Source organism: Sinocyclocheilus rhinocerous, unplaced genomic scaffold (genome assembly GCF_001515625.1).
Source record: "Sinocyclocheilus rhinocerous isolate Xijiao unplaced genomic scaffold, SAMN03320098_v1.1 scaffold653, whole genome shotgun sequence".
NCBI lineage: Eukaryota > Metazoa > Chordata > Actinopteri > Cypriniformes > Cyprinidae > Sinocyclocheilus > Sinocyclocheilus rhinocerous.
In genome coordinates, this window is record NW_015642815.1 from 80,264 (window position 1) to 97,113 (window position 16,850).

The window sequence follows — 16,850 nt, forward strand, 5'->3', positions numbered from 1 at the left end:
ACTATAGTTTAACGATTTGTAAGTATTACTGTATATCGATTGTAAAGTGTTATCACATTTTCTGTGATACACAACGTGTATTCACAGCTGTAATGCTCATTTCAGAAACTAATTGATTTATGGTGTAACAAAAGAAATATATTTTGTACTGAGCTGCTTCTTAATTATCTCTGCTAGTTTGCAGCTCCAGCCACTAGAGAGAGTAAGCACTGCAGGTGTCATGGTGACACACACACACTGATTTACCTCAGGAGCAATGATGCTTCCCTGTCCTTTATTGGACATGAATGAACTCACATTCATGCTAAAACAGGCAAGTTCACATTTTCTACATGTTTAGCATTAAATTACATTGTTGAAGTGAGCAGAATAAACTGACGGACGGTTGGCCTGCGTTGTGAGTTCAAATAACCGTCGCTTATCCGCAAACAATTGATAACAAATATATTTTAGTATGTGTTCTCACATACTAAGTGTGAGATCTGAAGAAACAGATATTTGAATACAATTTTTTTTTGTTGTTGTTGTGAAATAAGGCAATATTTGGGTAGAAAATTTTATTTTTGGTTATATAATACCGCCGTGTGAAAAACGTGATGGAGAGCTAATGATTTAACTGCGAACAGCTCACCCTTGACACCAATGTCATCAGAAAACATCTGTTTTGTCTGGAACCCAAAACCAGTTAACAGCAAGTGTCGTGCACCCCCAACATTGTGAGTTCAAATAACCGTCGCTTATCCGCAAACAATTGATAACAAATATATTTTAGTATGTGTTCTCACATACTAAGTGTGAGATCTGAAGAAACAGATATTTGAATACAAATTTTTTTTGTTGTTGTTGTGAAATAAGGCAATATTTGGGTAGAAAATTGTATTTTTGGTTATATAATACCGCCGTGTGAAAAACGTGATGGAGAGCTAATGATTTAACTGCGAACAGCTAACCCTTGACACCAATGTCATCAGAAAACATCTGTTTTGTCTGGAACCCAAAACCAGTTAACAGCAAGTGTCGTGCACCCCCAACATCAGCAGTGTTTCGCTGCGTTGTGTTTCGAAACCAAAACTGTATCAACAGTTCTGTATCGCAAGAGGTGGTCAGAGGACAGAAAGCAGGAGACAAAGTGAAGGTAAAATTAGCAAAGTTTATTGAGTAATCTTAGTTGCTGTCATACTTCACAAATCCTCTTCAAGCAATGGAAAATTAGTTCTTCCTTTAAAAACCTTTAAAAGGAGATATTCTCTTATCTCTTACTTGATTGTGAAGACAACTAACATAACATAACTAACATAACAGCACCAAACATAAGATTAAACAATAATAGAAAAATAATAAAAATGGCAGAACAATAAATGCATAAGTGAAATGAGTGTATAAATGGTTATTAAATCATTCCCCGTGGAATTTGATGGAATTTTCGAGTACAAACGAGGCTGGAGCCAGCTGCAGATGGGTGGGTCAACCTCAAGTGGGTGGGACTTTAGCTGCAAGCCGCAAGTCTCCCTAATCATACGCCCCGCCCACTTGTGAAACCCAGCCTACTTGCTGTGGTGTAAGCCCCTCCCACTTACGAGTCTTAGTGTAAGCTCCTCCCATTGCAGTTTTCTGGGCTGCAGCAATATTTAGGCCCTGTCCCAAATAGCACCTTTTGTGCACTTTTGGTCTGGTGGACTTACAGTGGCTGCTGTGTGCGCGTGTCCATAGGGTGTCCCATTCATTATTTTAGCTTTCAGAAGGGTGCTCGCGAGCTGCCCCATGCACCCTTGTGCGCACTTCTGTTGACTCCGCAAGCCTGCAAGCTACGCAGCCGACTTGTACCCAACAGTCAAAGCTGCATTACATCAGGAAAGTGTGGACTCTGAGGAAGACCGTAAGGGTTTAAGGGTGCCATTTGGGACTTGGGAATTTTCTGTTTTTCTTCAGCTTCTTTTAAAGCTTTAGCCACTCGTCTATCAAGTTTTTCATTATATTCATGCTCTGCTTGTTCTCTTGTTTCTCTTTGAATTCTTTCCTGTAGGTTATGTTTTTCCTTCTCTTGTTTTTCTTCCATGCTTTTTGTAAAGTTCTGTTGTTGTTCTCCTAGGGATTTTTCTTTTCTTTTATTCTCCTCTTCATATTCTCTCTGATTCTCCTCCAGTTTTCTCTTCATCTCTTTTCGTAGTTTCATATCTGTTTCTTTCTTGATCTCCTCTTCCCTCTTTTTAAACTCCTCTTCACTTTTTCTCAGTTCAGTCTGCATCTCTTGGCTTTCTCTCTCTGTTTCTTTCTTCATGTGGTTTATTTCGGTTTCATATTTGGCTCTCAGCTCTTCTTCTCTTCTCTTGATCACTACTTTTTTCTCCTTTATTATCATCTTTTGTCTCTCTTTGATGTGCTTGTCCACCAGCTGGAACATCTCATTGGTGTAGAAACTGCCTCCATGTTCTGTCACCATACAGTCAATCTTCTCCAGCAGCTCAGAAACCTGTGTCTGATCTTCAGTCTCATTGTTATTGAACACATGGTATCTGTGACCACACTGCTGGATGAGGCTCTTTAAACTTTTATCATCTTCAATTAAATCTGGAATTCTTCTTCCTCTGAGTTGATCTCCTCTGGTGAACAGCACCATGGTGTACATTCTGGATTTGTCTCCAAATGTCTCATGGATCATCTTCACTGTCTTTCTCCTCTTGAGTGAAACGTCCCAGTTGAATCACCAGCAGAAACACATGTGGTCCAGGAGCCTCCATTGAGATGCACATCACGATCTCTTTCCTAATCTCAACTTTATCAACTCCAGAATCATAAAGCCCTGGAGTGTCGATCACAGTTATCCATCTTTTGTTGAACTCAGATGTTTCTTTCACAGAGCGTGAAGTCAGTATTGATTTGAAAGCTTCTCATCGCAGTATGGTGTTTCCCGCTGCACTTTTCCCAACGCCAGTCTTTCCCAGCAGCACAATCCTCACATCTCCTGTTAGCAGGTGTTGCACACAGTGATGAAGAAAAACAGTTACTACAGTGGAATTCTTAAAAAATGCACAGAATAAACATAATTTCATCAGATATTAAAGGTTTATTTATTCATCTATACATCGATGAGCCATTACATTATGACCTCCCCCAGCCTAGAACAATGAGCACACCAAACGGCGCACCTTGTAGGTTGTTCATGTGTCGCTGTAGTGAGTATGTATCAAAAGTGGTGCACGGATACCCAGCCGTATGTCGTCTGCAGCTCATTGGGAGCGGAGACTGTCGTGCATTGTTCACAGCGACCACAGGGCCACAGTGCGACAAATCACCAGCAGCTGCAACAGTGGTGACCAGGGTAATGTGTCACAGCACACAGTTCATCACAGCCTGCTGCGTATGGGCCTGCGTAGCCGATGACCCACCCACGTCCCTATGCTAACTGCGCACCATCGCCAACAACGTATGAAATGGGCCCAAGATCATTGAGATTGGACCATGGATGATTGGAAGAAAGTGGCCTGGTCTGACGAATCAAGATTCCTGGTGTATCACGTTGAAAGCCAAGCGTGGATACGCCAATTAACAACAGAGGCAATGGCACCAGGATGCACTGTTGGGTGAACACAGGCCAGCGGCAGTTTTCTTAGGACACGTTAGGCCCCGTTTCCCAATAGCACAATTCCTGACAGCTGTCAGGTATCTGAACATCATTGCGGACCAAGTGCACCCATTTATGGCAACTGTGTTCCCTGCCAGTGATGGCCATTACCAACAGGATAGTGGCCATGCAACACTGCCAGAATCTCAAAGAGTGGTTTGAGGAACATGGTGGTGAATTTCTGTTAATCCCTTGGCCTTTAAATTCACCTGACATGAACCCAATCGAACATTTGTGGTTCGACTTGGAAAAGCGGGTTCGCGCTACCACCACCGTTCATGTACGGGAACTGGAGGACCTGCTGTTGACATTATGATACCAGATACCCCAGGAGACCTATCACCACCTCGTCCAATCAGTTCCTCACCATGTGGCCGCTGTTTTGTGGACTAAAGAAGGTCATACAGGTTAATAGATAGGTGGTCATAATGTAATGGCTCATCGGTGTATATTATGCACATTGTTCTAATATACCACAGTATCCAAATCTATGGGAGAAACTGCATTTTGCTTCATAATAATAAAAACAATAAAGTACGAATGACCCCCTTTAATTTTTGCCTTGCATAAACTGCTGGCACAATCAAAAAACATTTTTGGAAGCCATTTCCTATATAATGTATGTCACGAATCCGGTCCGTGGTTTTCCGTCTGCTCGCCACCAGATGTTGCCTTCCAGTTACATTGAATCTCACACTACACAAACTGTTGCATGTCACCCCGGACTACATTTCCCATCATCCATTGCACTGATTACACACACAGCTGCAACCAATCAAACACACTTTATAAGCCAAGGACTTCCTCTTTCTGATCGCTGAGTATTGTTTAGCATTTATCGCTCTCCTAGTGATAGCTACTTTACGGAGCCAGTTCCCTGTCCTAGTTTCTAGTTCTAGTTCTAGTCTAAGTCTAGTCACGTCGTGTTGCCTTATTGCCTGTTTCCTGATCTTCTGCCTGTCTTGGATCTCTCTCTCGTCTTGTCGTTTGGACTCTGTTTGTACCTCGCCTGGATTATCGTCTGTCTGTTGGATTACCCATTTGCCTTGCCTTGTTGGATATTGTTCGCCGGAGACTGATCACGTCTGTCCTTGGATTACTCTTTTGTCTTGCCTGTGCCATACCTGTTTGCTGGTGTTTTGACCCTGCCTGTTTCTGACCTTTTCTTTGAATAAAGCTTAGCAAATGGATCCGCACATTTCCTCTGTTGACTCTGTAACAATGTACATATCTACAGCATTTATTTAAAAAAAAATAAAATAGGTGTAAAACTGCCATAGTAGGTAAGAAAAAGTATATGACTCACCTGTATCCGCTCTGCTCCTTGTACTTGTCTGAAAAAAACAAAAAACTCACATTTGATACTGATTTGTGAAACTGGCAATAAGGGGATAATTTAATTATAAAAACTCATTGTCCCGAAGCAGCATATATTTCTAATCAATCATTTAAATTAATTTCTTTATACCTCTGTGGTGACACTGATCACATCACTGTCTACGGTGTAGTTGAGTTTCCCCACCGCGGCACACTTGATCTCATACTCAGTTTCTTCTCTCAGATCAGTCAGAGTAACTGTGTGTTGATCCTTCAGCACAGGTTCAGATGTCCAGACTGTGTCCTGCTTCACTTTATACAGTAATCTGAGCTCCACTGTAGCAGGACATGATGGAGGAACCACCTTCTGACCTTTGACCTCTTCAGTGATTGGACAGGCTGGTTTGGATGGAGGAGTAAAGCAAACAGCTTCATCGCATTCACTTCCATACAGGAGAATACAGGAACCAGGATGGTTCTTCATTTCCTTTGAAGACACAATGAACTTGGCTGTTTTACAGTCCTTTAACTCAGTAAAGTTCTTAAATCTCTTCAAGTTTCTCTTCATGCTCTTTTTGATCTCAGGAGTTAGCCAAGACTTTTGTTTTGAATCAGGGATCTTCTGATCAGTTTCTCCTATTGTCGAAGGACTCAGATAGTAAGCTTGTTTAGAAAGAAGCACATCTAAGCAGTCCAATGATGTGAACGTGTAACACACCAGGTTTCCAACTTCCAGGCCCATCCAGATGGCATCTATGTTGTCTTCTATCTGTGCACCATAAGCCTTCAGCCGTCCAAGGACTGATTTAATGATCTCAGACTCTCTTTCTCTCTCTTCCAGCCATTCTGCAAGATCACTTCCTCTGAATGGAGATTTATCATTTTCTTGTAGAAGTGCATTCAGTGCAGTTTCCTTCATCACGTCTCCACGGATGTTTGGCAGCAGAGAGCCGAGTTCCTTCATGAGTCTCAACTTGTACGAGTCACAGTTTTTCTGCATTTGCAGAATTTTATCATGAAATGCAGCAAACGTCTGAGCGGGAGTGTCTTCCAGAAAGTCACTACATTTCATCTCAGCTGTGTTTAAACTCTCGACCACTGATTCAATTCTCATGATTAGATCCATGCTGATGTCTTTATGAAGTTTTGAAGCACTTGAGTGAAGTTTGTCCAGAGGATAAAGCCAGACTCTCAGAGGAACCGCCAGATCTTTATTTTCTCCCAGCAGCTTTGGAAGATCAGCAAAAACATTCATTGCATCTTCAAAAGAGGTTGGGTTAGATGGTAGCCGGAAGTCACCATAGAATGTACATGTGAAGTTTTTGACTGCATTTTTCTGACTGTCGTTCATGCTCAGATTAACATTTCCATCTATTGAAACGACACCCTTTAGTTTCTCAAGGGCCACTTTTAATTCTCCTTCTACTGTGGTTTTGTCCTCATCTACTGAAAATTTTCTGTCAAAAATGAAACAGGCATCTGCCCCATACAGTATTCCTGTCACTACATGTGTGGCTATATCGTCATCATCAGAAATATTTTGCATGCTGGGCAATCGGTTAATGATCAATTCCTCAAACTTGCTGGTTGAATGATAGAGTAGAGTCAGTCTCTCCTGTTTGAAAGAGTTCTTGGTGTCATTGAGATACTTTGCTGCTCCACTAACACTGATGAGTCCACTTAAAAGACTCAGTTTCAATTCACCACCAATATTTAGTAACTTAGATTTGTCCTTAATGGAGTCTGAAGCTGTGACATTGAATCTTGTGTTAATTTGGTTACGAGAGGAAATATTCTTCTTCATCTCCTCATTATTCCAAAGTCTGATCCCTGAAAATGGGGGGGGAAATCTGCAGTGAATTTATTAGAATCACATGTTATATCTAAAAATTATTCAATGTCTTATTAATTAATTTATTTTTTTTCAGCTGGCGTTAAGATGTGTTTTTGTGATCTGCTCTGTTCAGCGATAAATACAGGTGGAAGCGGTCAGAAACGTTTGTGATCTGATGATCACCAAAAGCACACACAGAGGTAATCAAAAACGCATGTGTCCACATCACATTTATAGTGGAAACTATTTTTAATACAAAGTTCTGGCATGAAACTCTAGATGGCGCAGGCTGCTATGTCCTTAAAGGGATAATTCACCCAAAAATGAAAATTACCCAATAATTTACTCACCCTCAAGCAATCCTAGGTGTATATGACTTTCTTCTTTCAGACGAACACAATCGGCGTTATAATAACATTTATTCTGGCTCTTCCAAGCTTTATAATGGCAGTGAATGGGGGATGAGATGCCAAAAAGTGCATCCGTGGATCATAAAACGTACTTCACGCGGCTCCAGGGGGCTAATAAAGGCCTTTTGATCCTAACCAGTGTTTGTGTAAGATAAATATTCTTTTTTAAAACTTCCATGACATAGTACACAATGCAATGAGGTGCTCCGCAGCTGACACGGAAAGAATGCATAGCTCGTCATGGCATCGTGTACTACGTCACGGAAGTTAACGAATATCGAATGTGCAAGACCATCGCACCGGAAACTCATTGTTTTGCTTTATAAAGTTTTAAATATGGATATTTATCTTACACAAACGCCACGATTCGCGTCGGAAGGCTTTCATTAAGTACGTTTTATGATCCATGGATGCACTTTTTTGGCCTTCAAAATCTCACCCTGTTCATTGCCATTATAAAGCTTTGAAGAGCCAGGACCACAGGAAAACATACAGAGCATCAGCTTTAATTTCTGCTCTGCGAGACCACGCTGAACGCGGCAAGTGACTGTTAGAAAACAGAAATGTTTAGAAAACATTGTGCTTAGCACGTTTTTCCTCGTCAAACCAAACTTATCGGCAAAGTTTAAATCCCGTCTTGACTAGCGCGCTCCCCATAATGTTTATTGTGTCATTAGGCTTAGAGTAGGCAGTCTTAAAGGGATAGTTCACCCAAAAATGTAAATTCAGTCATTAATTACTCACCCTCATGTCGTTCCAAACCCCCAAGTCCTTCGTTCATCTTTGGAACACAAATTAAGGTGAGGGTGAGTAATTAATGACTGAATTGTCATTTTTGGGTGAACTAACCCTTTAAGCGGCTCTTTGAATATTTTCGACCACATGAGCGTCTATACCACGGACGCAGTCGTTTTCGACTACTTCTGGATGTGGTCAAAAGTGGACAAGCTCAAAATGTTTTACACCCCGTTTACACCTGTATTTAGTGTCGTCCAGTTGTGATCCGATCAACCAAAGCCCATCTTAATACTTATTCAGATAGCATCTGAAATCAACATCTAAAATAAGTCTTTCACATCATACCAGCTGTGCATATTGCCTGGTCTGCCTTATTAATTAAAAAATGAGCAATCATAAACAAGATTTAAACTTAATGTTATGTTTAGCGGTCTTACATTTAATGCAGGAGTGAAGCACTAAGTGCATAAGCAGTAGCATTTATGCAACTGTTACATGGCAATGGCTGCGTTATCAGTAAGAGGATAAAGGGGTATGTCAATAACAATAATCAAATGATTTTAAACCATGATAGGTGGTTCAGGCTCAGGTGGTTGCTGGGGTTTTCTTATTTCATCAGCTTGCAATGCACATCTATTTGTTAAAGACACATAGTGCGCCTTCTAACTAGAGTTAAGCCATTCAGCAAGGTAGCTGAATGGGGCAAAACATCACTTGTTTCCTTATTTTTCCTTCCTTGTTTTTGAGTAAATGTAATTAGTTACTGTACTTAAATATATACTGTACTGAAATAGTTCACAGGTCGGATGTCCGACTTCATGCAGTGTTCCTACACACATTATTTCCAAGTAGGAGGAGGGAAAAATCCAAATTTATCTAGAATGCAGCATAAATCATCGATTCGAGATCACAGAGATGCTGCTGAATTGAACATGGCACTTGATGACTACTTAAATTATTTGTTGTTCCTTGTTATTTTTCTATATTTGATGTTTGATTTACCGCAGGTTTCCTGTTATGTCATAGTCCGGGGTTCACTTATGCATTTATGCACGCGCGCACTCTTAAAAATTGATACATATTTAAATGGAATGGAGGATATAGATTGTAGTGCATGTTAGCTTCTTATTGTGCCCAAGAGCCTGATTTATTTAAGTCCACATGTTTTACTAACAAAAAACTATGCTTCTCACCACCAGTCATAGTTGTAGGCTAGTTATAGTTCCAAGCACCTATGTTTGCCATGCTGTTTGTAAGTTAGAAGTCTGGGTACAGGAGACTGAATCGTCTATGTATGTATGTAACAATGAAACTCGCGACTACAGTTGGCTAACAATGCTGTTGGAAAACATACCCCATGAGCTATATTATCTTTTGTTTTTCTAAAAGTTTTTCTTTCATTCAAATTTCATTTTCTGTGACCAAAATTCTGATTGGAAAGTAACCACACACCATCGTAGCTGTTATTTTGAGACTTAAAACTAACTGCAATTAAAGCATATTATTACGGTTAAGCAGTGTTTGAAGTGGAAAAAAGAAGTGCTGGTGTTTTACATTCATACATTATGGCAGTATTAGAAATGCCATAAGGAACAAACCTTCTGAAGGATAACCTAAAAGGCATCACGGAAATTAACAATTTGGACATTTTCACTTAGGGGTGTACTCACTTTTGTGGCCAGCAGTTTAGACATTAATGACTGTGTGTTGAGTTATTTTGAGGGGACAGCAAATTTACACTGTTATACAAGCTGTACACTCATTTCTTCAGTGTTGTCAAAAGTGTCATTTCTTCAGTGTTGTCACATGAAAAGATATAAAAATTTTGCATTTACTTGTACTTTTACTTTCAATACTTAAGTACGTTTAAGATTTAAAAAATACTTTTCGTACTTAAGTACAATAAATATCACATACTTTAAGACTTTTAATCAAGTAATATTCTAAACGGTGACTTCAACTTCTACCAAAGTCATTTTCTGGTAAGATATCTGTACTGTTACTTGAGTATGGCTTTCAGGTACTTTATACACCACTGATGAAAGTAACATTTTGTTAATTACACACAACCTTTGGAACTCTATTATGCGCTTGATTAACTGTGATGAATATTCATGTACTGATAACTAACAGCTTTTACATTTGCAGTGTGCATTCTTATTTACAACCTGTTTACATTCCATTTAATTTTCGAGATCTTGCGGATTGCAACAAATGTGTCGCATGAAAGCATCACACACGACCGCAGGACCACAACCCTTACGCAAAGAAAACATCTCGTCTTGTACATTAACAATCAATATATTAAATTGTTTAATGTACATTGAAAATATACTGAATAATGTGTTAATATATTACAAGATATTAATGATACATAAGGAATTGATGCTTTTCATGTATTGAAAAATGTGACAATATATTTACTTATATAATGTAACGTATTTATTCAATAATAATATTTATAATATATATATATATACATGTGATAAAATACATTTCAACCGAAATAAATAATATGAAAATAAACTTGTTAAATGATTTTAACAAGACATCCAATAGTCCAAAAACAGAAAACTTTAATATTTGTTTTCAGTGCAGTTTTCTCTTATACATCACGAATATTTTCATATATGAAATGTGTAACTCAGCAAACAAAGTGATAGAAAAGTTTATGAACGTGTTCAGCTATATGCAAACCCAAGCATTAACTCTTAAAAGAGAAATTGAGTTTTTCAATAAAGCCATTACATGTAAAAATGCAGTGCACTTTTGAAGTGTATTTTTTATATGTATCAATGTATAGCCACACATGGCCCATGAATATACTGCAGTATAGTTTCCCATGTATGGACGTGTATTATTTAATATATTGCATTATATTTTCCAATACGTTCCCATATATATTTTTGTTTCATAAGGCAACACTGTCCACTTATTCATATTTATTTGTATTCACTGTATTGTGGAGGAGCGTCTGCAGGCGGGTGATAAATGCAAGAGCTGCTGGCCACAGGTATCTGCAAGAATAACAAAACTATATGATGAGCTTTCTTGCTTGATTGCTTATTTATTGATAATATTATGTAACAATTATTGCACTCATTACTGAGTGCTTCACACATTTCCAATACATGGGGCCTCATTTATAAAGCGTGCGTACGCACAGATTCGATCTTAGAGTGTGCGTACGCTTAAATCCACGCCAGCGCTCATATTTGTAAAAACTGCCTTAGACGTGGAAAAGTGCTTAGCGTCACGTCAGGGTCTGAGCAGACGTACGTACTTCTTGTTGGAGTACAAGACAAGTTTTTGTCCTGACAAGACTACAGGTTTTTGGAAATGTAAGCTGTTCTTGCAGCTCGCCGTTCTAGATGAAAGGATTTGGACGATGACTGGTGATCTTTTATATGTTAATGACATTAATTACGAGTCGTTTACGAGGCAGAGAGCTGAAACCATTCAGTTGCACGCAAGTTCAAGATCATTTACGATTCATAGATTTCACTTCAGAAAGAGAGGAATACGAGCGTTTTCTGTGCGTACGTTCACTCTATGAATCACACGTGAGAGATGATCGTAAGATCAAATTTAGGAGGGTTTCTGCGCAACATTTTATAAACGAGACCCATGGACTCTCAACACTAAATTCAAAATTTTGTATTTTTTTTCCAACTAATTTTGGGTTACAAGCTTCTCTTACCTCTGAGCTGTTAAGATCCTGGAAACGAATGGGTCTGAAATCAGAGGACTGTGGTAATAAAACCTGAGCAAACTGCACCTTTGGAAAAAATACACATGTAGTGTTAGAATTAGGGATGCATAAGAAATTAGTTCTACAAGAAAGGGTGTTTTAACAACAAAGACCTGACAAATGTCTTGAAATAAAATATTAAAGGTCCCATATTGTCAAAACGGAAATTTCCTGGCTTTTTTCACGCTAACTGAGGTCTAGCGGCTATTTAACTACCATATAAGTTTCAAAACAGTCAGTCCACAGTAAAATGCACACAGCCTGCATAAAGTAGCTGTGATTTTTCACGATTAAGTATAGCATAATATGTCGTTTTAGAGCACATATTGACATACTATATAAACAACAACTTCTTCTGAGAGTACAAATGTGTGAGCAGGTTTGTTGAATTATTGTTTGTTGAATTATTTTTTTAGTTCTATCAGGGGAGAAAACACTCAGGCCTCAAGTTCAAGTGTAACCTAATTATCTTGACCAAAACATTTTATGCAATATGTTTTTAGGGCAACTCAGTTCACAGTAAAAATGCTTCTCATGAACTCCATCTCTGCAAGTGCTGCAGGTTTAATGTTTGGGAACATAATGTGTGCGGAGTTCACTTTATTTACTCGAGAATTTTACATTGAACTCGAGAGAAGTTTGAGCACTCCTGATTTGGCTCGTTACTCACCTGAGGAGGACAACAGCAGCCGTTGGCTTTACAGGCAAATGCTGACAGACAGATGGAGATGATAAACTCAAGCACGGCGAATAACAGCAACACACCTCTGATTCCCCTGAAGAGAGTCTGAGAGAACAATCAACATTAACACAAATAATCAGAACAGAATCAATGATAATTAGTGCTCACACTGGTACACCGTCTGCTCAGCAGTCCAGAATCTACCATTCTTCAAGTTTATATGATAATGTAACACATTTAAGACATGCTTTTTGGGCATTAAATTATGGCAAAAATATCAGTAAATTGACTGGTGCAAACCTTAATAAAATCATGTTGTGTGATTCATTTAAATAATTTTGTGTCTGAAATGGAAACTCTTATAAATGCATAAATAACTGTCCTTTTCATTGCTAATGTTTCAGCCATTTTTCTCTTTTGAACAAAAACCGAAAATGCAATTTCGGTGCATCCCTAGTGAATATAAAAGTTGAAGACTTGCCTCATAATTTCTGTCTAAATAATTACAGTCATAACCCCAGCAGTACATGCGTGGACCTATAACCAAATCCAGTGAAAGTAAAATAATGGCAATGCCTGCGGTTATAATACTGAAAATGTTCATTCCCAGTGACGCATTCACCTACAGGCAGAAAAACAACATAAAACAGGTTAATAAATTAGCAAAAACTTTAAAACATTGTGTTAACACGTTAATGTATATAGAAAAGTATATGGAGTGTGATAAAAATACACTATACTTCACATAAATAATGAAACATAGCCTCATTAAGCAGCAGTCATCAGGGTCCAAGCACCAGTGGCTCATGTGGATAATAAAATAGTGAAACAATAAAAACTTGTCTTTTTAAATATAATGTGGTTTTACAGCAAAGTCCGGTCAATCTTCCCAGATTTTTATTTTTTTTGCTTACAGCAGATATACTGGTGTAAAAGGGGACAATGTCATTTTAATTGCATTTAACCTAACCAGAAGAGAAATAGGAAGCATTCTGCAAAACTTGATTTTTTTTTTAAGCTTAGACAGCAGAGGATGAAAATTTGCCTTGTTAGCTCTTCAGAAAAGTTTAGATGGTGTTTTCTTTTCACCTTGCTTCTGTATAATGCATATTAAAGTAGGGTTTATAAGCGCAGCGCTGCTTTGTTTAGAAACAAAAACTACCAAATCGTGGTCTGGGGGCACATAAATCAGACTGAAAGTGCACGGTGCTTGGACCTTTAAAAGTAAAGTGTTGTGTAGTACATACCAAGCACACACTGGAGGGGGAATTCATTTTATTTTCTGCAGCAATGCAGAGTGAGCCTGCGGTAATGTACTGAGAAAAGAGAGAAAGGCCAGGATTAAAGCTTGGGTTGGAATATGTAGCTTGTATTATAAAAGACAGAAAACTTAATTGTATAGTAGTTTCTTACGATGAGAGATCCCCAGTAAGGAAGACCACTAAAGACAAAGATGGGTTCTGCATAAACTGAAGACACAATGCCAAACAGGAGAGTTAGCAGACCGATCATTATCTGGACCGTCTGTGAGGGACAAAAAGAACGCAGAAAGTGTGAGTAGCACGAGAGACTCTTTCATAAAGGGGAACAATTTAAAATATACAATATGGCAGCTGTAGTTATGGACTTATGATTGTACTAGAAAAAAATGTAAGTACTTTTCTTACCTCACAGTGACCTGCACTATTTACTTATAGTGCACTATTTACTTGTAATACTTATATTTGAGTTTATGAGACATTTCTCACCCCAAGGGCTTTCGGTTGTCCTTTCAGAAATGCCTGAAGTCCTTGAAGAGGTGAAGCTCCCGCCACCTGTTGTACATAAACAGGCACAGGAGGTGCTGTTTGTGTTGCTGGCTGCAGCTGGATGACGAGCGTTGAAGAGTTCATGGGTACGACAGTGTGAGACATTCTGGTTTCTCAATCTCAAACTGACCTGTACAAAACCACAGTAAATCAAAACATGTGAACAATATGATTATGAAACAGCTCATGTTTAAATTGATCTACATCATTTAAGGCTTTTAGCAGATGCTCATTTCCAAAGACATTTATAAAAGTGACTTATAAGCGCTCCCTATTCATGCTGACATATGATTCATAAACTCATAACCACAGTCTGTAAATGTGACCGTGATTTCAACAATTTCCGAAGCTGTTCTAAAAGAACGTTTTGTTTGTTTTGCTTCAGGTGGTGCCTCCGTTATGCTAGTGTTGCAGCAAAGATTGTTCAACTGTTTCCCGATGTACTTATTTGGCACTGTATGAACCACCGCCTTGAACTGAGTGTTCACAATAAATATTCTGATATGACCTTGAGATTAGATAGCTTCGATATTTGACCACTATTTATGATATATTGGCAATTGAACCTGTACATATTAAATTGCGCTTGCTTCCATTTATTGTTGATCAGTGCTTCGCTACACATCATACAAACGTTTACTCCAAAAGTGCGCACATTATGTATTCACACATTTGCCTCATATTTCTTTAAAGAGAATAGAACCATAATTTCCTAATGACTCACAGAAAGACGATTCTCTGCCGATCCATCAGTCAATATTGCGTGATCATAATTCGCACAATCTCATACTGTCACTCTGAAATACACTAATGGTGCGTGAACCAGGATCACGAAACCCAGACGGTCTCTATTAAACAGAAGCGCTGACAGTTAAAGTCCATTTCTGATTTTATTGTTGTTTGTATTGTCGTATTTCAATGTTTTACCTGCTGATGTTTTAAAAAATACTTTTATTTTTGGTATTTTAGATGCTCTGTTGGTGGTTGGTGGAGTAGCATCACCCGGGGGGATATTTTTATATTTTTATCCCCACTGAGGATAAACATAATTTATGGGATACATAGACCAGAAGGGGGAAACCCACCCTGTATGTGATTGCTTCAAAGCGGATTTACAGTGTTGCCAACTTAGCAATTTTGTTGCCAAATTTAGCAACTTTTCAGACTACCCTAGCAACTCTCCCAAAAGCACTTAGCAACAAATTTAGCCATTTTTAAAACTTATACGGCAACTTTTAGCAGCTTTTAATAAGTGACTCGGACAATAAAAAGGCACTCATTTTCCATCCAAATTACACAAAAAGAGGAAACCACAGATGCCTAGCAGTACACAAATCATGTGAATTGAGTTAGCTGCTGTTTGCAATTGTTCCATTTAAAGGCACAATATGTAAGATTTATTTTATTAAAATATCCAAAAACCACTAGAACAGTGTTATATATTTTGCTGACTTGTGTACTTACATTATCTCAAATGTTTCGAAGAATGTTTAAATCCAGAGAAATAAGCAATTTTAACTAGTGACACGAATAATTATCATAATAATAATAATTGAATAATTGTTCATTTATGATACGCTTTGTTAGTAGCTTGTACCTGCGATTGTTGATCAGTTAGTACACTGTAAGAAAAATGGAAAAGATACTAGTAATTTTCCAGGGCATTATCCATTATAACCCTGTAACCCGAAAAAAACAATGCGTTATTTAAAAGGCAGGTAAAAAAACAATACGTAAAATTCTTTCATATTAACAAAGTAGATTGTGCCCTACTTTTAGAGACTTTTCTTAGAGTGTAGCATACTAACTAACTACTAATACACTGCTTAAAGTATAATTGTTGAGAATGTGTAGTATTACTAGTTTACTAGCTATTAAAAAAAGCTTAAATTGTAATCATTCAAAAATGTGTTCAATAATTCAATGTATTTAAAAATACAGTTATTTATATTTTAATATTATATTACGCATATTATTTTACAAACAAATCTAAATTAACATATATAAAATATATTTTTTGCTTAGATTTGATGTTGTGACAATTTTGCGTCATGATCGCGCAATGACATCACAACAACGTCATTTAGCAACAAATCGACCTTCCTTTAGCAACTTTCTCTGAAAACTAGTTGCGTTTATAATTAAGAAGTAATATAATAACAGTTGACTTTGATGTGAAGGTTCGTTCTACAGAAATGTCCGCTTTTGGTATGGCAAGATGTCTTAAAATGTATTTCTTTTTCTAACATTTAAACTTATACCACATTGTTAGATTACCTTTTGACTTTATGAATACACATAAATGACAGCTTAATGATTTCTGATCTTTTTTGTGCATTTATTTAAAGACCACGTGTACCATTTTTTGTCACTGTGTTACCTTACTTCTTTGACTTTGAAGGTATTTATGAAATTGTATTACTATGTCACATGTGACACTTTTTTTTTTTTTAAATGTGACAGAAAAAAAAACAGTAAAGGTCCTTGCACACCGAGTCTGAAATTTTCGTATGCGTTATTCTGTTTTTTTTTTCATATTCGTTATCCTTTCCTATCAAAATGCTTGCTACGGATGCGAAAACTCAGAAAATCGAACCTGGTCCGAATTTTTTTATGACGGACGAAAGTTTCGGAGGCAGTGTGTAAACGTGACTGACACAACGTGAGGTCGGATTTATTTTTCAACGT

The 16,850-nt window shown here is 37.9% G+C and overlaps 1 protein-coding gene and 1 pseudogene across 1 annotated transcript in view; both read right to left on the bottom strand.

The window, feature by feature from the left end:
* Positions 1-1,693: 1,693 nt before the first annotated feature.
* LOC107756521 (neoverrucotoxin subunit alpha-like) lies at positions 1,694-9,124 on the bottom strand (annotated as a pseudogene).
* A 1,356-nt stretch (positions 9,125-10,480) lies between these two features.
* LOC107756529 (membrane-spanning 4-domains subfamily A member 4A-like) overlaps positions 10,481-16,850 on the bottom strand; it is a 7,326-nt gene continuing 956 nt past the window's right edge. Inside the window, exons 2-8 of the mRNA XM_016573682.1 lie at positions 14,103-14,292; positions 13,768-13,878; positions 13,602-13,670; positions 12,836-12,976; positions 12,343-12,459; positions 11,622-11,699; positions 10,481-10,938 (exon numbers count right to left, since the gene is read on the bottom strand). Of these exons, the coding sequence (XP_016429168.1) occupies positions 10,864-10,938; positions 11,622-11,699; positions 12,343-12,459; positions 12,836-12,976; positions 13,602-13,670; positions 13,768-13,878; positions 14,103-14,267 (756 nt within the window). The 5' untranslated portion in view covers positions 14,268-14,292 and the 3' untranslated portion in view covers positions 10,481-10,863. The remainder of the gene's footprint in view (positions 10,939-11,621; positions 11,700-12,342; positions 12,460-12,835; positions 12,977-13,601; positions 13,671-13,767; positions 13,879-14,102; positions 14,293-16,850) is intronic.